The 22288-nt window shown below is 39.9% G+C and overlaps 1 protein-coding gene across 2 annotated transcripts in view; it reads left to right on the top strand.

The window, feature by feature from the left end:
- The first annotated feature begins 336 nt into the window (after window positions 1-336).
- The window catches only part of SLC30A7 (solute carrier family 30 member 7), a 37333-nt gene continuing 15381 nt past the window's right edge, over window positions 337-22288 (top strand). Inside the window, exons 1-8 of one of the 2 annotated variants that reach the window (XM_042464772.1) lie at window positions 337-583; window positions 2305-2406; window positions 7110-7223; window positions 11045-11132; window positions 11759-11885; window positions 12542-12691; window positions 14940-14990; window positions 18925-19060. In XM_042464772.1, coding sequence (XP_042320706.1) covers window positions 504-583; window positions 2305-2406; window positions 7110-7223; window positions 11045-11132; window positions 11759-11885; window positions 12542-12691; window positions 14940-14990; window positions 18925-19060 — 848 coding nt within the window. In that variant the 5' untranslated portion in view covers window positions 337-503. The remainder of the gene's footprint in view (window positions 584-2304; window positions 2407-7109; window positions 7224-11044; window positions 11133-11758; window positions 11886-12541; window positions 12692-14939; window positions 14991-18924; window positions 19061-22288) is intronic. The other variant, XM_042464773.1, reaches the window with a different exon arrangement.

Here is a 22288-nt window from a genome sequence, read left to right on the forward strand (position 1 = left end):
TGGCTCAATGCTAAGGAATCCTGGGAACTGTAGTTCATTGTGGCACCAGAGCTCTCTGACAGAGAAGGCTCAATGTCTCACCAAAACTACAGTTCCCAGGATTCCCTAGGGCGGTTTAAAAAAGGGTTTAAAACTGGATTATTTATTTCTGCAGTGTTTCGGGACCATATAATGTGGGTTATTCTTCTTCCTCCAGTGAGCAGCAGCAGCAGCAGCCTCTGGGCCCCCAATAAAGGCGCGAGGAAGGAAGCAGTCAGGATTCAGTAGCAGGGCCTAGTCACTACTACTACTAGGCCTCTCCTCCTCCTCCTCCTCTTCCTCCTCCTTTCCTGGCCACTGCGCAGCCTCACTAGGAACAAGGCCTGGGCCCCGGTTGGGAAGTGTCTGCGGGAGGAGGAGGAGGAGGAAGAGTAGGAGGAGGCCGGCTTTCTTCTCGCCCTCCAGGGCCAAGGAGGACCAGACTCAGGCCAGGCCCAGGCAGGCCCTTCTCGCCCGGGAAGAAGATGCTGCCCCTTTCCATCAAGGACGATGAGTACAAGCCGCCCAGGCTGAACCTGCTCCACAAGGTCTCCGGGTGGTTCAGGTGAGGGAGAAGGGAAAGCAAGGGATTGGAAGGGGGAAGGAGCCCCTCTCTCCGCAGGGGGACCTGGCACCCTGAAATGGGGGGGGGGACGCCAGGAAAATGGAGGACCTCCCAACATTATGAGAGCTCACAACACTCATAGGAATGAATGCAACATTCCTGCTTCTCAGTCCTGCCCAAAATGGACTCTCTCTGGAACCTCTCCTGGACTGAAGGATGAAATGGAGGACGCGCCTGGTTATCTTCCTAGAAATAGGAAATCCATGCTTCTCAGTTCAAAATGGAGGATCTTTTGGGACCCCCTCCCCTTCCTGGGCTGAAGGATGAAATGGAGGGTGTGTCCTGGAAATGGAGGACGTGTCTGAGCTGGAAACACTCCTAGAAATAGAAGATCCCTGCTTCAAAATGGAGGACCATTTGGGAACCCCTCCTGGACTGAAGGCTGAAATGGAGGATGTGTCCTGGAAATGGAGGATACGACTCGTTATCTTGAGATGAAAGCACTCATGGAAATAGAAAACCCATGCTTCTCAGTCATGCTCCAAATGAAGGACATGCCCTGCATGCATCCAGAGCATGTCCTTCCTTTTGGAATCCCTCCTGGATTGAAGGATGAAATGGAGGACGTGTCCTGGGGAAGGAGGACGTGCCTGGTCACCCTGAGGAGGGTTGGATGGGGGGGTTGCCTAAGGCTGGAGTTGGGGGAGACTGGCTATTTGGGGAAAGAGGAGGATCCAGGAATTTGTGAGAGGAGCAGGACCCTCCAGTAGCCCCCTGGGATGGTCTCCTTGAAGGAAAGTGTGGGCTGGAGGGAGGGATGGTGGCCTTAGGAGCAAATTGTGGAGTCATTTGGGAATTGGGGAAAGGGACCATGAAGAAAACCAGGATGTTTTCTAGGATGCAACACATGTGTGTAACATGTGTATACCTGTGTGAAGATTGTGCAGGTAGAGGTCCAATTTGCCCTTGCAACCCCTTGGAGAGTCTGCCTCAAAGCTAGGAAAGGGGGTCCTGTGAGCATGCATATGCCTCCTGTGCACACATTTCTCTCACACCAGGAACCCTGCTGTGGGAATACTGGACTGATGTTGTTGTTGTTGTTGTTGTTGTGTGCCTTCAAGTTGTTTCCCACTTATGGCAACCCTAAGGCGAACCTATCGTGTGGTTTTTTTTTTGGTAAGATTTGTTCAGAGGTAATTTGCCCTGAGGATGAGAGAGTGTGACTTGCCCAAGGTCGCCCAATGGGTTTACATGGCTGAGCTGGGATTCGAACCCAGGTCTGCAGAGATATAGTCCAGTGCTCAAACCACTGTGCCACACTGGCTCTCTGACATGGGGTGGCTGTATCTAAATTTGGGGATGGTCTCGGGAGTGGATGCCTAGATTCCCTAAAAGCACCAGATCCCATCTGAGCAGTTTTGGTTAGTTCTCGGATAGGAGAGCACCAATGAACCCCAGGAGCTGTGGGTTACATTTCAGAGTGACTGTCAAAACCACCTCTGAGTACCCCTTGCCTAAGAAAATCCTGTGATTAATGGGGTGACTGTAAGTTGACAGGCGACCTGAAAGCACATAAAGATACAGGTAAATGGGTAGGTGAGGAGAGCTGGGTGCTATTAGTGTCTTTTTTTAGCATCCCTGAGGAGGAAAGAAAAAGGCACCATTGCTTCCTTTGAACTTTCATCTGTTCCTTTGAACTTTCTTCTCTCCTCCACTTCTAGGTCGATCCTATCGGACAAGACATCCCGCAACCTCTTCTTTTTTCTCTGCCTCAACCTCTCCTTTGCTTTCGTGGAGCTGCTGTATGGCATCTGGAGCAACAGGTACTTGGGAGGAAGGCCAGGGGAGCGTGGGAGGGAAAGATGGAGAGGCCAGGCCAAGGAAAGAGGCGGCGCTTCCCAGCTGAATGTCAAGTTCAGCTCCGCTGGTGTTGCCACGTCTCTCACTCTGGCCTCTGCTGAGGAGGAAGCTCTCCAGCTCAGGGTGTGATGATGGTGGCTGGGAAAGTCATCCGGCCTTTTGGGTTAGAAAGTGGGGTGGAAGGAAGGGATTTGGCTTGGCCTGTTTTATACATTCCTTCCTGGAGCAATTATTGGTTGTTGCTTTTTTCATTTAGAAGACCAGTCTTGCAAGCCCATAGTGTTAAAGGTAGATTTTACACTTTAAGAAAGGAAAACAAATTAAGGCCTGGACAGAGATGGAGGAGTCTATATTGAGGAAAGTTATTATTATTGTTGTTTGTTTATATAGTTTCTTCAATGTACATGGTGCTTTACAAACAGTTACAGAATAAAACATTTATAACTTTTCCACTAATATAAAATCCAATTTAAACACACACACACAATGCAGAATAAAAGAAAATAGTACAGATAAGTATACTCAAGACAAAAAAGGTGCTCCGCAGGAGTTATAACATATTGTTATAATTAGTTTAATTTATAAAATTTGCAAGGTCAGCTGAAGTGTACTTGCTATATGTAAGATAAGATGTATAGTGATGCATGGCAAAGAGAAGATCTATAGTGATGCAGGGCAATGAAAACTTGACAGTTTACCATTAGTTCATCAAACCCATGGAAGTGGCTCTACTTGAAACTGGAAATTCACTTCCAGTTATGACCTTTGGCCAGAAATTGGTGGCACAGATGCCACAAAGTCACCCACTGTAGTTGCTCATTTCTCCCTTCACTGTTCACATGCTGTAGACTGGAACTTGCTTAAGGCCAAACATCAGTATGTGACCTAATTTTCCTGAGTGCTTCTACTTCTTGGAAATTTGAATTGATGTGTGACTTATGATGAAGTTGTAAATTTACTGATTTTATTGGATATACACGCGTTTATATCTTTCTTACACATTTTGACTCTTAATATGAGACTACTTTCAGTTGTGGTTGGCATATGCTGACTGATGTGGAAACCACAAGTTTGATACAGTCAGCCCTCCATATCCACAGATTCTTTATCAACAGTTTTAACCATCCATGGTTTTAAAATATTAAAAAAGTATATGAATTCCAAAAAGCATTGTATAAAATGGGACTTGAGCATCCATGGATTTTGGTATCCACCAGGAATCCTGGAACCAACCCCCAGCAGATAATAAGAGCTCACTGTACTTCCATTTGTTTGGAGGTTTGGTTCTTTTATTTTAGCTTCAGCGTGGAAGAAAACCTGTGTCAGAATCTTGTTGTTTACTCATTTAATTCATTCTAAACTGACAAGGGCTGCTGTCACACTGCAGAATTAATGTATTTTGATACTGATTTAACTGTCATGCAGTCTCCATCATATAGATGTGTTGCTAGTTGTGGCACCAGAGCTCTCTGACAGAGAAGGCTAAATATCTCAGAAAAGTACAAATCCCAGAATTCCATAGCTTGAGCCATGGCAGTTAAACTGGTGTCAGACTGCATTAATTCTGCCGTGTAGAAGCAGCCAAGGACAGTCTTCAAGCAAAATCCTGGTAAATTTACTTTAATCTCAAATACACAAGGATTATTTTACATGTTGCTTTCTCACCCCACTTCATTTGGAAATTTAGGTAACACTGTAGGAATAATACCGAACCTTCCTAACGTGTATTTGCAAAATAAATTGTCATATCATACCTTGTTCACAGGTTACTATTATGTATTTGGCAGCTTTCTGCATGTTTTTGAATTTCGTTTACATCATCCCTGGTCATTGGCCATTGTAGTTGAGGCTGATGGGAACTGTAGTTCAAAAAAGCATGGATGGGCTGTATATTGCTCACTTTTTAAGAAAATTCTATAAAGTGATTTTGAACTTACCAGCAACAAAGAAACAAGCAAACAAACAAAAATTGGAATGAAGCCCATCATTTAAGGAAGAGAGAGGAGATAACTATTAATGCAATTGATTTCATATTTATTTCTTTGACTGCCTTTAAAGAAGATTTATACACTTGGTTAATCAGGAACAATTACCACCACTTCATTTGTGATATTTTATAAAGATAATGCAACAAAAGCATTAATCGCTTTGAGCTGGAATTCATTAGGTACAAGTCTTGGAGCTGCTGTTATTATCAATGGATTGTACAAATGCTTGGGAAACATAGCAGCTTTTAAATGTATATGGAAAATAAAGACAAATATGGAAAAGGCAGACAGGAATTTGATACTGTATCTGTTATGACAGTTTCACCATAATTAAACAGAAAATCTTGCTGGTTGTATATTAGACAATATATTATTATGATCTAAAATAATATTTTAATCATGTAAGCGTGAGTTTACATAATATTAGATGTTAGAGTTATTCACTGTTATTCACTGACGCTAAATAGTGGGGTACGGAATTAGATTCCATGAGATTTAATGATGGATGAGAAGGCAATGGCAAACCTCCTCTGCACAAATCTTGCCAAGAAAATCCTGTAATAGGTTCGTACTAGGGTCTCCATAAGTCAGAAATAACTTTAAGGCACACAACACACACACAACACACACACACACACACACAGAGGATAGCGTTAAAAGATTATGAGACAGATTCATGAAAGCAAAGTAATCAGTGGCTATAATTATTGTAGTTACATATAACCTCTACCTGAATACCAGTTGCTGGGAAATATCAGTAGGAAGTGCCATTGCCTTCATGTCCTTTCTGTGTGTTTCTTATAGACATTTGGTTAGTCACTGTGGGAAGTGATAGCCTTTGGACTCAACCATCTGGGTTTTCATATATTGTACCTTAATACAGGATATCTAACTTTTCCCCTATAATGCAGTGATTCCCAAACTTTGGTCTTCTGAATTTTTGGGACTTTAGCTCCCAGAATTCCTGACTGTTGGCCAAGCTGACTGGAACTTCTGGGAGTTGTAGTCCAAACCAACTGGAGGACCAAAGTTTGGCAACCACTGCTACAATGTACCTAAACCCTGAAGCAGAGTCAGCCAAGCTTCAGTAGTCCTCCTTGGCATTATGGGGTGCCACCTTCTGGTGAGTGTTACTGAGTGAACTGCCTTCTTCTGAATCTTGAACCTGCTGAAGTTTTTGGAGATTGTCCTGGCAGTTGTTTGGCAATTCCTGCCACTTCCCCAGCTCCAAAGCTGTGAATTTGTTGGGCAGCTGCATTTACTAGCTTGGATTCTTGGAGAGACTTGGCCATGCAGGGCCAAATCAGTTCCCTAGCATCCTCATGCAGCAGCAACATCCTGCTGGTTATTCCTGCTTTGAAGCAAGAATGACTTGTTTTAATGTAAGCATTAAATCCTTCAGCTGCTTTCTCACTAGCCTTACCCACATGAAAAAAAAATGTTGTTAACAATGTGTGGTTAAAGTGCCATATTCTGAAGGAATGTACGGTGCCTTCAATCAGCAATGCCCAAGCAGCCTCACTTCTTTCTCTGTCTTCTCTCAGGGGAAAAAAAGTGTGTGTGGGGGGGAGGTAGGGGATTTGAGTGGCTTTCAGCCACAGATCTGAGCTTGACATATTCTGCACTGGTCATTAGAATTTCTGGCTTGGTCAGCAAACAACATCTTCCACAGGTGTGACAAGTCCTGAGTGTAAGAATTGTCTGTATATATGCCACACACTTAGTGAATGGTGTAAGCAGGAATATGTTCTATGACGGTCTTTAATATTTTATTTGCTTCTAATTGTAGATTACATCCATGGATTACACATTAGTTTAATTCATCCTATATCTTAACATATTCTGGACAAAATCTTTGTTTTTAGACTTTTTTGGCTGTCATGTTAAGTCTTCCTACTCTATTGATACATTTATACTGTCTTTAATAGTAAAACTATGCCCTCATAAACCTCTCCATAGAATATTGTTTATTTTGGGTCCCATGAATTCTTCAATCTGTATAATATGCTATTATTGTGTATGCACATACTCTGAGTTTTCTCTAGTTTCAATATAACTTTACCTGTACCTTTGTATCAGAAAGGGTGCACAGATACTGTAATTCCAAGTCTTTCTGGCCTCAGTAGTCCTTGTTCTCTTATTTACAGTTCTGTAAAGGTTTTCACTACTGTGTTTTTTCTTGTGTGGGCTGTCACATGCTTCACTAGCAAATAATATATTCTTAATATTCATGATCAACTGTTTCTTATGTGTTGGGTGTCCTGATTACTATGAGGTGTGTGGCGTAAACCTAAACAACTGGTGAGATTGGTTGATAGGAAATCTGACTCTGGCACTTTAAATAGTTTTCTGTGTGTTAGCTGTAATATTTCAAACTTTGAAAAGTTCCTAATTTTCCTGTGTGAACTCTATAAGTAGATTTTTTTCTTAGTTAGTTGAGCAGACTAGAATTCTCAAATGAGCTAGATACTATGGGTAGATCCTTATATCTTTACTATGACATATATATGTGTACACAGCATGTTTTGAAAATTAGTAGAGACTCAGGTGACTTATAGTCTAAAGCAATATTGGCATTACTGTGAATGAGACTTATTTATTTTTTATTATGCAATGTGTCCTCTGGCACCCACTGTGCCTAACTGATTTTTTCCTTTCCCCCCTTTTTTCTTTTCCAGTTTAGGTTTAATATCAGATTCATTTCACATGTTTTTTGACTGTACAGCTCTGTTAGCTGGACTGGCAGCATCTGTAATTTCTAAGTGGAGATCAAATGATGCTTTTTCCTATGGGTAAGCAATTTTTAATAGATGAAACATAGATGTTTTGTTTGTTGACTCATAAACCTGTTGATCATGTATGAGAATATGTGCAATTTCATTACAGTACACTGTTAAGGAAGCTTCACAGTGAATAGTTCTGCTAAAACGAGTTAATGAAATTGGACTTTAAATATTTCTACTGTTGTCTAGCCAAAGTAAATGCAAAATGCGCTGTAGTGTACTGCTCTTATGCAGGACGTCCACTTGAGAATTTCTTGGTTCATGGTATTAAACTAATCATGTCAGACCTTTGGGCTGTTGGTGAATTTTAGAATGACTACCCTTACTCACCCTAAGAGAGAGGTGCTGGTTTCAAGAAATTTGAAGGGATCATTCTTTTTCCTTGGGTTAAAGGTAAAGGTTTCCCCTTTGACAAGTTTGTCTAGTTGTGTCTGACTGTAGGGAGCAGCGCTCATCTCCGTTACTAAGTCAAAGAGCCAGCATTATCAAAGACATTTATGTGATCATGTGCCCAGCATGACTGCACAGAACACTGTTACCTTCCCATTACTATTTATCTACTAGCACTTTTACATGCTTTCAGACTGCTTGGTTGACAGAAGCTACAACTAGTGATGCGACATCATTCTTTCATGTGACACTTGGGTCTCAAACTGCCAACCTGGTGACCTTGCAATCATCAAAGTTGGCAGATTACTGCTATGCCATCAATGTTTTGTTATTCACCTTCATGTAGCTTGCCTGAAAAATGTGATAGTGGTGCTGTGTTGCTCTGTATTCTTTTTGGATCTGACTTGGTAGATGCCCACAGCCTAGTCTGTTATAGAAAATAAGGCTATACATTATGGCTGTTTTTGAATGTTCTAGTGAGGTATAGCAATCAAATTTGTTATTCATAATGATTTCCATATATTCTTTGGAATCTAATCCTGGAACCATCTTTACTGACTTCATAATGTCACTAACAGAAATACTGCTTATGTATTGTTAGAAACAGATATGAAGCATGAACGAATATGAGTGTTTGCCACAAGAAAAAATTATTTGTATGTATGGGAATTTATTTGTTGAGAGGTTAGGTTTGTGAATAGCAGTTGACCTTTTGATAAGACTTGAAGAATGAAGGACTGTCCAGTTTCACATATGTACTGCAGAATAGCTAATTGTAGATAGTGCAAAAACTCTCTTTTGGTTACTATGATGTTGACTTTCTTCTGCTAAAGCTGTTGTTATTTAGTAAATAAGAGGTCAAGAGGGATTTTTGTGAGTTATCTGGAGTGATTGCTCCGTAGCAAAGTGTGATGTCTGCTCTTTTGTGTTGGCTTGTAAGGGGAGGGGGTTGGTAGACCATGCTGTGGTGCAAGGTTGTAGAATATCAGCCTGGGGACCACATACAACTCTGAAATCCTATGTTTACAACCCTTCTGCCCCCCCCCCCCCAGATTTGATTGTTTGGTGAGCCCATTTTGGCTGATGGGTTTTCTCTCTCTCCTAGTGGCTCTAAATACCAGAAAACCTCTTTCTAAAACATTTAAATGCCTAATGCCTGGGTTTTGTTGTTGTTGTTGTTGTTGTTTTGGCTGAACATGATGACCTCACTTCTGGTGCTCTGCAACACACAGATGCAGCCCACTGGGGAAGAGGGGGTGAAAATTTTCCTCAGTGCAGTTGCCCACCCCTGATAGCATGTGAGCCAAAGAGTTGGCAGATGATCTGTTTGTTTCAGCTTAATGACATCATAACTGTAAAGGGGAAGAATGGATGTTCAGCAGGACTTTTTGAACCTTGTTGCTAGTTTTTCTAGATGATTCTGTAGGTCAAGTTGCAGAATGCACATGTTTGCTAAACATACCCTCATCAGTTTCACTTCAAAATAAGTTTAAATGAGTGTCTGCTTCTGTCTTTAAAAGGAGAGTGTGCAGAATTGGAGGGAACACCCTACATTGTCCCCTTCTTAACTTGTATCCCACCTCTAGTAATTCTGCTAGGGAAAAAGGATTTTCAAGCAGTTGAGTGTGTGAATGTAAGTGGAGTGTGGATTTTTTCCCTTCTGTGTCCTGTTCAGTGATAAAAAGTAGATATACATGGCAACCCTACTATCAAACTGGAAAAATATGACCATATGTGAAATAAGAAATAAGAGGCAAGAAATAAGAGGTGATTTCTGTTACCCTTCAGGAAGTGAAACCTGCTCCATGAGAAACAGTGCCTAGCATGCTATTTTTGACCTAGCTAGTTCTGCTCTTAGGTTAGTAGAGTGTTGAAGCCAGGGAGAAACACAGTGAGATCCTATACTTGTTTGTTGAAAAAGGTCTGTTCCATCAGAAAAAGGAAAAATTGATCCTGAACATGTGCACATTGTCACATTCAGGTGATGGTGAGCCTTTCATGATGCTTTTGTAATAGGTTTGCCTGCTCCTACATAGCTTCAGTAAATGGCAAACCTGTGCTAATACCTTAGTTATAGTACAGTGGGACCTCGCCATCTGCAGATTTCAGCATCCGTGGATGGCAAGCCCCGTTGTCCCAAATGGCAATGCATGCATGCATGTGGCCACGAGCATGACATGCTGCCATTAAGGACAGTGGGACTTGAGGTCCCACGTTTTTTCATATCTGCATTGGAGGGGGGTCCGGAATGGATCCCCCACGGATATGAAGGTCCAACTGTACACACATACAGAGACTATGGCTAGCAGTCTGTACTGCAGTTATAGATTCATAACATAGAGTTAATTTTCAGGTATGTAATTTTCAGTAGTGTTATGTATACGCAATTCTGGCACTATTGCCTCAGTTATAATGTCCTCTGAATCCTGCCTCAGGGACACAGTTGAGTGTGGTGCTTCATAATGGCACCGTTAGCTCTCTTCTGCCCCTGCGCCATGGTGCAATAAAGAGGTCGCTTCTCCCGATCACATTGCAGCAGACTGGCCATGTCATTCTGAATCACTCCACTCAACTGTACTGCAGACTTCCATCACATGGAACAGCTCCCTGGGGTTTAAGGTGGGATATGAGGGTTGATTCCTTAGGTCATTTGTAGCTATATTTGCATACTTAAGAAATTGATGAAGGATCTTGACCTATAGTTCTGTGATACTTAACTAGGAGGAGCCCCAATGATGACATTTGAATTTAGAATCATAGAGTTGGAAGATACCACAAGGGTCATCCAGTCCAAAACCCCCCCCCCCCCAACATGCCCTCAGTGTTGCTTGGGGCCTTCAGATTCTTTGACCATTGTTTCACTGCCTCTTAAAAGTAAATTGCCTCTCATGGAAGTCTCCAGAAGCAGTCATTCAACTTTTAAATAGGTGGTGACCTCCAGATACTTGTTAACATTCAAAAGTATCAGTTCTCAGTTTTCAGGAATGCCTAGGTCTCTCTCATCTCCTAGTTTTGGCAGTTTGTGCAGCCCTTGGACAGAAAACTGGCCCCTGCATCCATCGTAGTTGCCCATTCCTGCACTAGCAAATTTAAATACAATAGATAGGGCTGTTCTCGTCACTCAGTGGGTTGACGGTTCTCATACTGAAAAACTGAATAATATTAGAGGGGACTCTGGGTGACATAGCTTTCATGTGAAGCAAATGTGGTTTTGTTGTTGTTGTTTGTTTGTTTTGTATGGGTAGCTATACTGGCACTTGAGGAACAGGCAATTCACCTTGCTAACTTCTTGTTTAAAATACGCCTTCAGGGAAGGCTATCCAGCCAGGGGATACTCTGTGTTTGTCGCTGTTAACAAAAAGAAGTAAGACATGAAATGGCTATGGATATTGCACTAGGGCAGAATAATATTAGATCATGGTTTTCTTTATTTTTCCTAGGTATGTTCGAGCAGAAGTGCTAGCTGGTTTTGTAAATGGTCTGTTTCTGATCTTCACAGCTTTCTTCATTTTCTCTGAAGGTGTTGAGGTATGTAATGAAAATTGTTATAAAATATTTTCCCTCATAAATAAAGATATTTGTGTAGCAGAGCCTTAGGGTATTTATTTGTAAGCAAATCCCACAGTACTTAGTGGAACATATCTTTAGATTAGTAGTATGTTTATATGGTATGCTTATCATTAACCAAGTTGTATGTGACTAAAACTCAAGATTAGAGTAGCATAAGGTGGAAAACAACTTGGAATTGATATAAAAAGCCACAAGTATTTTAAAATTTTCTGCACTAGTTTCTGTGATGACTAGAAGTTCTGTGGAGCCAGCATGACTAGGTTAATATTCATTTCCCCTCATTAATGGTCCAGCTGCTTTTTAAACCACCCAAAACAGTGGCCATCAGTACTTCTTAATCAATTATGTACTGTGTGCAGAAATACTTAATCTGTCTTGAATCTTCTGCTAGTCAGTTTGATTGGATAACCTTAGTTTTAGTATTGGAAGATTTTTTCCCATGAGAAAATTATTTACTGATCTATTGTCTCTGATTTCCATATAGAATGGCATTATGCTTTTCTCAGAAGTGACATTTAGAAAATACAATAATAAGTGATAACTGTAAATCTGAAATATTGAAACATTCTGCTTCATTTTTGTAGAGAGCGCTTGAGCCTCCAGATGTACATCATGAAAGACTTCTTCCTGTTTCTATACTTGGTTTTCTTGTAAACCTTGTAGGAATTTTTGTGTTTCAACATGGTGGACATGGCCACTCCCATGGGTCTGGTAAGATGCTTAAACAATAATTCATCCTAGCAGTTACCTTGGTCTGCAGTTGCAGAAAAGAGCCTCATGCGGTGGTGTTGGATTCAGTATTACATCCCGTGGGTATTGCACCCATGCAATGGCAAACCCCTCCAAACAAATCTTGTCAAGAAAACTGTATGAATAGGGTTGCCTTAGGATTGGTCTTAGTTAGAAATGACTTGAAGCCATGCAGCCGCAACAACAACAAATTACAAGTGGCAAGAATTCCCTCATGTGAGAAGGGAAATGGAAAGCTGTTTCTAAGATATGACTTGTATTCACACATCAGCTAAAAACAAATGTCTTAAAAACATTGTTTGATTAATAAATTAAAACAAATACAGTTAATTAAGGTTTCTTTTAATTGCGTGACAATTGATCAAAGGTATTCCTTGTTCCAGGGTCAGTGGTAGTTGTTGGGGCATTAAATTGTCTGTTTTAATTCCTGGCGTCGTGTGGGTGGAGAAGGGAAATTACTCAGATTTTTCTGCCTTGGATTTGTTTTTTTACTATTTATGGCCTGTTTTTTTCTCATTTGAGGTATGTAGAATAGAAAAAAAGATTTATTTTGAGAGATTAGACTTAATTATGATGAAACAAAAAAGCTTTCTAAATTCCAATTTTCTTTTTTACAGGACATGAACATAGCCATTCACTGTTTAACGGGGCTCTAAGTCATGGTCACAGTCATGGTGGGCATGGTCATAGTCATGATTCCAAGCATGGCCATGGCCATGGGCATTCTCATGATCATAGCCATGGGCAAAGTCAGGATTATTGTCATGGTAAGTGTGTGTTTGAGGCAGCCGGCTCACCTTTTTGCTTGCATATATTGTCTGTGTAAAACCAGGCTACTTACAGGATCATTTCCTCCCATGTAATCCACTCAGTATGCTCAGGTCCTCTGGCATCTACTCCAGATAGCCAGGATTAGGTTGGCCACAGTCAGCCAGAGGACATTTTTTTCAGTCGCCCCTAGACTGTGGAATGACCTGCCAGAAGAGATTTGACAGATGAATACGCTGTCTGAATTTAAAAGAGATTTAAAGATCAGTCTCTTCTGGCAAGCTTATACAGATTATTTTTAAATTGTGAATTTTAAATGTGGATTGTTTTAATATGTGTATATATTTTTTGTTCTTTTAAATTGATGTGTTTATTGACTGATGTATTTTAACTGATGTGATATGTCTGTTAATGGTTGTTGTTCCCCACCTTGATCTATGGGGAGAGGCGGGTAAGAAATAATAATAACAACAGCAGCAGCAACAACATTGGTGTGGATACATCAGCTCAATAGAAATTCTTTCCTTACATCCTGGCAACTCTTGGAGTTCTCCCAGAATCAGCTCTGAAGGATTTCCTGTTCTTCTACTGCATGCTTTTGGAGTTCATGGAAGCTGCAGTGTTCTGTCAGCAGAAGTCATGCATTGGTTTCTGCCCATTGAAAGATGCTTGGAACTTTCAGGATAGGAGGTTGGCCAAGATTATGTGAAAGTGGTTGAATGTTGTGATTTGGCACTATTTTTCTCGGGCTTTGATACATATCTTGTTTCAAGAGAAAAATGACAAAGGAAAAATGAAATGCACAGCTATAGGATGGGGGACACTTGACTGAACAAGACTAGATGTGAAAGGGATCTAGGAGTCCAAGTAGAACACAAGTTGAACATGAGTCAACAGTGAGATGTGGCAGCTAAAAAGGCCAATGCAATTTTAGGCTGCATCAGTAGAAGTATAGTGTCTAGATCAAGGGAAGTAATACTGCCCCTCTATTCCGCTTTGGTCAGGCCCCACATGGAATATTGTGTCCAGTTCTGGGCACCACAATTCAAAAAGGACATTGAGAAACTGGAGTGTGTCCAAAGGAGGGTGACTAAAATGGTGAAGGGTCTGGAAACCATGCCCTATGAGGAACGAGTTAGGGAGCTGGCGATGTATAGCCTGGAGAAGAGAAGATTAAGAGGTGATATGATTGCCCTATTTAAATATTTGAAGGGATTTCATATTGAGGAGGGAACAAGCTTGTTTTCTGCTGCTCCAGAGAACAGGACCCGGAGCAATGGATGCAAACTACAGGAAAAGAGATTCCACCTCAACATTAGGAGGAACTTCCTGACAGTAAGGGCTGTTCGACTGTGGAACACACTCCCTCGGAGAGTGGTGGAGTCTCCTTAGAAATTTTTAAACAGAGGCTGGATGGACATCTGTTGGAATGCTTTGATTTAGATTTTTTGCATGGCAGGGGGTTTTGTGTTGTCGGGCGCATGCCTCTACCAGCAGTTTCTGTAGAATGGGCTTCTAGCTCCTCCTCCTCCTCCCAGTGACCAAAAGAAATGGCTCACACTTTTAAAATTTTAAGCTCTTACCAAGCAAAGTGGACACAGAAAAACCAGGCTCCCTTTTGCAAGGTGGAGCCTTCCTATTTTGAAGATAACAGTTTTTCGCTATATACTGTACATAGTGAACTATATCACGGTAAGAAATTGAAATGTGAGTGGTATAGCCAAAGGACAGTTTTGAACCTTGAAATGTTATGGGACAATTCATGCCTTCTATTCTTAGTGTTCATCCTTAAGACCCTGAGTTTTACATGGTGTGGCTCTGTTTCACTTGCTTCAGAATTGTCAGTCATAGGAACAGTATATACTTAAGATATCACCCATTGTTTTGAAATTCTGTAGTTATACTCTGACATGGTCAACAATTAGACCTTTCCATTGACTGGGCCACCTTTCTTAATTTCTTCTTTCCGTGGTTTACTTTCCCCCTTGTGTTAAACACAAAAATGTCTGGCAGTTTTGTAAGATTCACTGAGTTTTCTTGTTTCTTTCCTCAGTACTTTCTCTTTTTTTAAAAAAGCCATACAGTTATTTCCTTAAAGTGTGTCCAACTCTATTAAGCTGAGGAGACCTGTTGTATTGTATAAGCAGTGGCTGAAAATAATGTGATATCTTAAAATAATACACTATGCTAAACAACAACTCACAAGCATTAAGAGAATAACTAAGTTTTAAATTCTTGTTTTTACAGATGAGCACCCCATTGAATTGGCTGGTGGATCCAGCAAACAGATTTTAGAAGGTATGTTGTGAATAAAGTGAGGTGAATTTCATAGTCTGGTGAAATTAAATCATAACAGCAAAGTGTGAATCTTGAAGAAATAGACTTTATATAAGGTTTTGTTAGTTAATAAGCAAACTAGTTTGTCCCTGTTTTGTCTAGTTCAGGGTCTCACAACTGTGGAAAGTGGGGTGTGTGGGGTGCACATTAGCCCCCAGGAAACCTTGGAGGATTGGAATTGTTGACATAAAAAGAAATCAAAATTTGTTTTGCCTCCAAATGCTTTGAGGGTGGGGGTGGGGTGATGAGGGCATTTGTATCATGTCCAGGGTTTCAAAAATGGCCTCTTCTAGGCCTAAATTGGCACAGGGGTCCAGCAGAATGTCATGGGATTACACCCCACGTCCCAGTAGACATTTTGCAACATTTTAGGGCAAAAAATATTTTTTTGGGAAAAAAATTTGCAATAATTGTTTTTGACCACACATAGTGGAAATGCCCTCCATACCATCTAGTATATTTGGAGATACTCTTTAGAAAACATTTTTCTAAAATAATTTTGGGGGTCATATGAGGTTCATGAGCTGCATCTTTCCCATCCTAGTCTATCTGATATCTGCCTTGTGTGTTATTTCCATAGCAATTGCAGATATAGACAACCATTTGCCAGTACAACTTACAAGCCTGAAGTCTTCTTATTCAGAAGAGATTGCTATTCATTAATAATCTTACATAGTTAAAATTCATAAATACACAAGCTAGTAATGCAAGTAATTTGGTCTTTTTAACCACATTGTTAATATTGCATTTTCAAAATAGTAAAATATGTAATAATAATTATTATGCTTTATTTATCTAGTGCTGTACATTTGCACAGCGTTGTACATACAAACAATAAAATAGATAAGAGTAAAATATATTTTCCCCTTTTCTCCAGGCATATAAATAATGTCATAATGGAACAGTAGGATTTAAGCGAAGACCCAACATAGTTTAGTGGTCTGGGCACTGGATGAGGACATGTGATACCAGAGTTTAATTCCCCACTCAGCCATGAAAGCCCACTGAGTGACCTTGGGCGAGTCACACGCTCTACGACCTAGAAAACCCTGTGATAGGTTGGCCTTAGGTTTGCCATAAGTCTGAAACAACATGAAGGCACACAACAACAAGGATTTAAAGAAGGGTATGAGACCCGCTGCTGCTTTTCTGCATAAAGCATTGGTGCATAGCCAAGTCCTTTCCCACAAGTAGTGTGGCTGCCACCCACAATTTCCCCCATAACTCAGAAGTTCTGAGATGCACAGATGCAAAACAGGGAAACCCATTCTTCCTGATCAGTGATTGGGGAGGGGGTGTTTAAAGGAATTTAATACCTATTCCCACTGCCCTTCCATTTTCATTTTGTGTCATGCCTTTTAAAGATTGTAAACCTGAGGACCGGGACCTGTCAGATTAACAATCTGTAAGCTGCTCTGAGAGGTTTTGTGGCTGAAGAGCAGGGTATAAATACTATAAATAAATAAGTTAGTTAGTTAGAAATAAGTTAAATTAAATAAATTAAATACTTTGCTCAATCAAATTGTTTAGACCATACATACTTTGAGCTTTCTCTTGCATGGCTAGAAGCTATGGCTTCAGAATAGACATGCATAGAATTGAATTATGTTTTGCATTCTCACAGGGAAATGACATTTGTGTGTGAGGCTTTCAGTCATTTCAGCATAGCCTAGGAGCATGCTTTGCTTCCCTGATGGAAGGCTCACAAAGTAACTGCAGGTCATTTGTGCAGATACTGGAATATTACAATATGACTTTTCTTAAATACTACTAGACCATTGTGATGAACATAAAAAAATTGGGAAATTTACAGCTCACAAGAACTGTGTTAAATTGGCTTCTTTTATGTGGAAGAATCTCTGTAATACAATATATTACTGTAAATAGAATCTGTGCAGTACAGTATTCAGAAAGGAAAAAGGGTAAGTCGTTATTTCTAAACCTAAATATATTCCTAGTACTACAGTAGTAGAATCAGTGTGGCATAGTGGTTTGAGCATTGGACTATGACTAGAGACCAGAGTTTGAATTCAGGCTTGGCCATGAAAACCCACTGGGTGATCCTGGGCACATCATCCTCTTCCAGCCTCAGGAATACAGTGGCAAACCCACTCTGAACATAGTTTTTTGTGGGTTTTTGGCCATGTTCCAGAAAAGTTTCTAACTGACGTTTCGCCAGGAACATAGCCACCTAGCCCGAAAAACCCACAAAAAACTATGGATGCTGGCCATGAAAGCCTTTGACTTTCCACTCTGAACAAATTCTGCCAAAAAACCCACAGAGTTTGCAGTAGGTTCGCCGTAAGTCAGAAATGACTTGAAGGCACAACAGCACACTAGTAGCATTTCCAAAGAAGTTAGCACATTGCTCAGAGGCAAATAACTAAGGGTCATCTCCAGTTTTCCAGCATGTATGGATTTTTCTCTGCATATAGAATTCTAGCTACACACAGAGAGAGAGAGATGAACAGTAAAATGAAAGTTCTGCTTTTTGTTGAAGTATTATAGTTTTCTTTCAGTATAGATACAAATTACTTTACATTTTAACCTCAGTGCATGTTAAATATGACAGAGCAGATATAAACACATGGGTAATTCTGCAGTGTTGAGTGTGCCTTGATATTCATACCTGCGCAGGACAATTTTTAAATTTTCTTTTCCTGTGTATGCCTGCAGAGGGTGCCAGATCCTTTAAAAATACTTTTACATATTAAGTTAAATAAAAGTATCAGAACTTTATTGATATTTGTTATAGACTTCTGGTTCTTGTAAGTCAAAAATGAAATTTCTTGTGAAGCTTGATTGCACTCCCGCCTCCGACTTTCCTTCTGCTGCTAGCTGGTAAAGCCTTTTTTAAAATTTACACAGTGTGTTGGCTATCAACAAGTTGTTGTCAAATCCACCTTCAATGGGGAGATTCTGTACTTGGATTCTCATTGCCACATTTTGAATGCTTTTAAATAGTTTTAAATCCGTGCTGTTTAAACAGAGTGTTTTATTTAATTGTTTTAAATTTCTTTTCATTATAATGCTTATTTTTTAGTTTTAATTTATGTTGTGAGACACATTGGGTCCCCTGGTGAGGAAAAGATAAGGTATAAATGAAATAAATCCTATTTTATCCCAAATTAAATTGTACTAAAGGCAATACAGGGAAGCTTTTAAAATCTTGTAAATGTCATTCTATCTTTTAATACTTTATTGGCTGTAATATCCTTAGCTACCAGTAGAGGGATCCACAGGCTTAGTTTTTGATGTCTGCTAAACATTCTCTGGGGATGGATTGGCTTGACACTTGCCCAGATTTGTGTGATCTCCTGGAACCGAAGTAGTTTATTTGGCAAAGGAATTTGTGGCTGGTACTAGAATAAAATAATAATACTTGCAGCAGTTCAAAAAACACAAGGGATCTTGGAAGCTATTTTGTTGCATTCAGCTAGTAAAAATGGATAAGCTGTGGGTCATAGTCTCCCATATTTAATCTTATTTATGTCTTAGGCTGAGTTGCATTATTTATTGTAACTAAGGATATGCTGCAGCAAATAGCTTAATTTGGAAAAACAGTCCCCTCTCCCCAAATATTAGAAGCGCCAAAGTATTATCATTTGGGAATCTTAAATATAGCCTTATAAACAGAAATATTTTATTTTAATGGCCTTGGGGTACCGATACTACCTATGGAACCCAGCCAAGAGATGCGCTATAGTAAATATTATACATAAATCCATCCATGAAAAGTAGCAACACATAAGTGAGGGTTGTGCTAAATATCCAGAAAGCAAACAGTTGTCTGCTGCCACCTCAAGTGTCAGCATAATCATTTATTTAAAGCCTGGTGAGATTTGATGTTGAGAAAAGATTTTTATACTACCTCTCATCTCATGTTTTCTTGTAGGTGTATTTTTGCACATTCTTGCTGATACGCTTGGAAGTATTGGTGTAATCATATCTGCACTACTGATGCAGAACTATGGCTTAATGATAGCTGACCCTGTCTGTTCAATGCTGATAGCCCTGCTTATAGGAGTAAGGTAAGTGCTACAGCTCTTCATCACTTTTGAAGTGGAACAACAGGCTTCACAGACTTCATTGTCAGCTGCTATAATTGTGCAGCAAGTTTTAACTTCATTGCTTACTGTTGTTTCCATCTTGTAGCAGCTAATTTTCACATTTAAAATATTTCTCCTGCAGGAGAAAGCTCTGCTTGCACATGTAATTTTGTGTATTATAGGCATGTAAAACAGCCTTTCCAGCCCACATTGTGAAACATCTTCTCTCTGTTTTGTGTGGTTTATATAAGCAATGTACTGTACTACTAAATGGAGCAGAATGGCCTCAAATTCAATGGAGCCCAGCCTGCTGGCACACAGTGTAGTCTTCACTGAGTTAAGCTGCCAAACTTCTCATAGAAAGCCGCTTAGTATTTGTATCTGCTGAAGCTTTCTCCTGTCATTTTAGTAGTATTTCTCATATTTAAGCATTCCACATAACTTCTGATATTTGAATGAGGGAAGTCTTGAAGTTTCACATCACTTTCTTGCTATTGTTGATTTGCGAGATTGCTGTAATAGGAGCTAACAATGTAGCCTACAAGCTTTTCAGTTGCACAAGAGTTCTTTAGTAAAAACTAATTTTGAAAGAAGCTTGAGTGAGGTTGTGATTTCATACAGGAATAAATAGGGCTTTTGTAGACATTATTTAGTTGACACTTTTCTTTTCATAGTGATACTGTATTTATACAGAGGTATGTAGTGACAAAAGGAGCAAATAATGTATCCCAGTAATTATAAACATTTGTGTTTAAGCAGGCTTTTAATGGTTAAGTAAGGAATGTTTTTAATAAGATGTATGTTTTATCTGTTTTTTAACTTCTATATGATTTTAAATTAGTTTTATAATGTTTTAATGTGGTGATTTTAAATTGATTTTAAAACTTTTTGTAAATGTTTTTAACGTCCTAGAAGCTGCCTGGGGTCTCATCCTGGGAGAAAGGCAGCATATAAATATAGTAAACAAATAAGTAAAATAGCTAGTTAGCTAGTGCTCACATGTTCAAAAATAAATATTGTTGCTATGTGGAACACACAGTCTGAGTGCTCTGTGCAACTCAGAAATCTGCTAACTGAATTGTAAATGCTGATTATTTCTGCTAAAGGTTTGTTTAAAAAAAACAACCCTGTGAGTTTTCCTCTAGTAGGTAAAGGTAGTCCCTTGACCTGAATGTCTAGTTGTAACTGACTGTAGAGGGTGGTGCTCATCTCTGTTACTAAGCCAGTGTTATCCGAGGACTACTCTGGTGATCATGTGGCCAGCATGACTGCACCGAAAGCTTTGTGCAGCTTTCCAAGGATACCTGCAGCCCCCCAATTTTAGGGTGGCACTGTCATTTTTTTTTTCAAACTTTGAAAAAGTGATCTCCCTGTCCCTGCATGTGATATTTTGTTTCTCCTTGACTTGGAAGTACTTTCCAAAGTGTAGCATGCTAAACAGATAGGATATTTTTCAACAGCAATGGAGTACTGTACATACAACCTTTTGCTGCAGAAAGTGTCCTCAAAACTCAGGAGAAGGGCAAAAGCCACTCTACAAGAGCTTTCCTGCCTCAAGAAGTAAATGTTCTGGTTAGAGCTGCTGCAGGAAAATGAACCAGGCCTATGATCAGCTGCATAAATTGCATGGTACAGTAAAACCTGAACCCCATTAACAATATTGGCCTTTAACAATTTACCATGCAAAACCTCAGTCTTCTGTGTCTTAAAAGAAACATAGAAGTTAAAGCTGATGGCAGCAAAATCTGTGTTGTTCATGTTGACTTGTGAATCACTTTCTTTAAAGATAAATACCAGCATGACTATACTTTCATAACAAGTTCCTTTTTGATAAAGTGCACTGTCATTGCCTTGGTTTGAAGCTTTTCCAGTCATGCTCTCTCAATTAAAAAACATGACCTTCCTGCAGAACACATGGGACTATTGTGCCTGTGTGTGATAATCGTGGCAAATTATGAGTTTATTTTAAAAATATTTTATGTATTATGATTGATGGCTGATATTGCGCTAGTTTTAAGGGATCGTGAGTGCTGTTAATGAATACCAGTTCTCAGCTTCAAAGGAGGAAGGCAGGAAAGGCCTGCTCCTTATACCTTTTTGTGTGAGTTCACTTAACTACTGAGACAGAGGTCCACATTCTATCTTAAATTGGGAGGAATTGGGATAGGAGCTTGTGGAATTCATTAATTCAAGCACTGAAAATTGTTGTTTAGCAATTTAGGTACTATCACATTGTGCTTTAATTTTTGTGTGGACTCGAATACTTTTCATGAGATGTATGATGTATTACCATTAATGGGCAGGTAAGCCAATTAAAAAGTGATCTCAAAAAGCCCTTGACTGTAGCAGTTATTGTGACAATAATGTGTTTTGGCTATGCTAATTTTGACACCTTTGATAGTGGGTGAGTGAAGCTTTGGTCAATATGTTACCCGAATAGAACATATAATCTTGTATGTAAACCAAAGCCCATATGTGTACACTGTACAGATGTGATCCATGTACTGCCACAGCCAAGTGAAGTGCTTGTACTGGTACCTAGCTTCAGTGTTATGAGAATACAGATGTCATCCATTTTGATTATGGAGATTGGGTGATGCTGTTAATTGTTACAGATTAACCCCCCCCCCCCCAGGTTTGCATAGATGTGGCAAGGAAAGGCAGGGGAAATCAGTTGGTTCCAAGTAATTTGTTCCCTTTAGTTCCTGTTTTCCTTTATGGCTGCTGTGCCTGCTGTTGTTTTACTTCTAGTGTCATTGCTTATGCCAGGGTGAGCCAGTGGATTCTGAATTCTGGGCCTGTCTCCCTAGCAGGGTGAGTAACTGGGTTTTTGGCCTATAACTTGAAACAAACCCAGTCAGAAACGCAAATAGTGATGGTTCAGGGGGGTTATAATCCATAAATAACTGCAGTTGCCTACCCTACTTTATTAACATAACAACTCAAAGTATTTTCTCCTGCTTATCCTGTTTTCCCTTCTAGCTCATTGCAAAGCAGTAAAACCATTTATCAGAGAACTTAGCTAGTGTTCAAGAATCCCAATGATTTATTCAGGCATATTATTCTTTCTTTCAAAAACAGAGATAGATGGACTTTCATACAGTAAACAAAATGCCACAATGTTGGTTCTGCTGCAACACCCAGGATTCGCTGAAACTGTGTGTTTTTAGGTAAACCACTACTAAAGTCGCAGTGGTTATGGTGGAACAT

Source organism: Sceloporus undulatus, chromosome 4 (assembly GCF_019175285.1).
Source record: "Sceloporus undulatus isolate JIND9_A2432 ecotype Alabama chromosome 4, SceUnd_v1.1, whole genome shotgun sequence".
NCBI classification, from domain to species: domain Eukaryota; kingdom Metazoa; phylum Chordata; class Lepidosauria; order Squamata; family Phrynosomatidae; genus Sceloporus; species Sceloporus undulatus.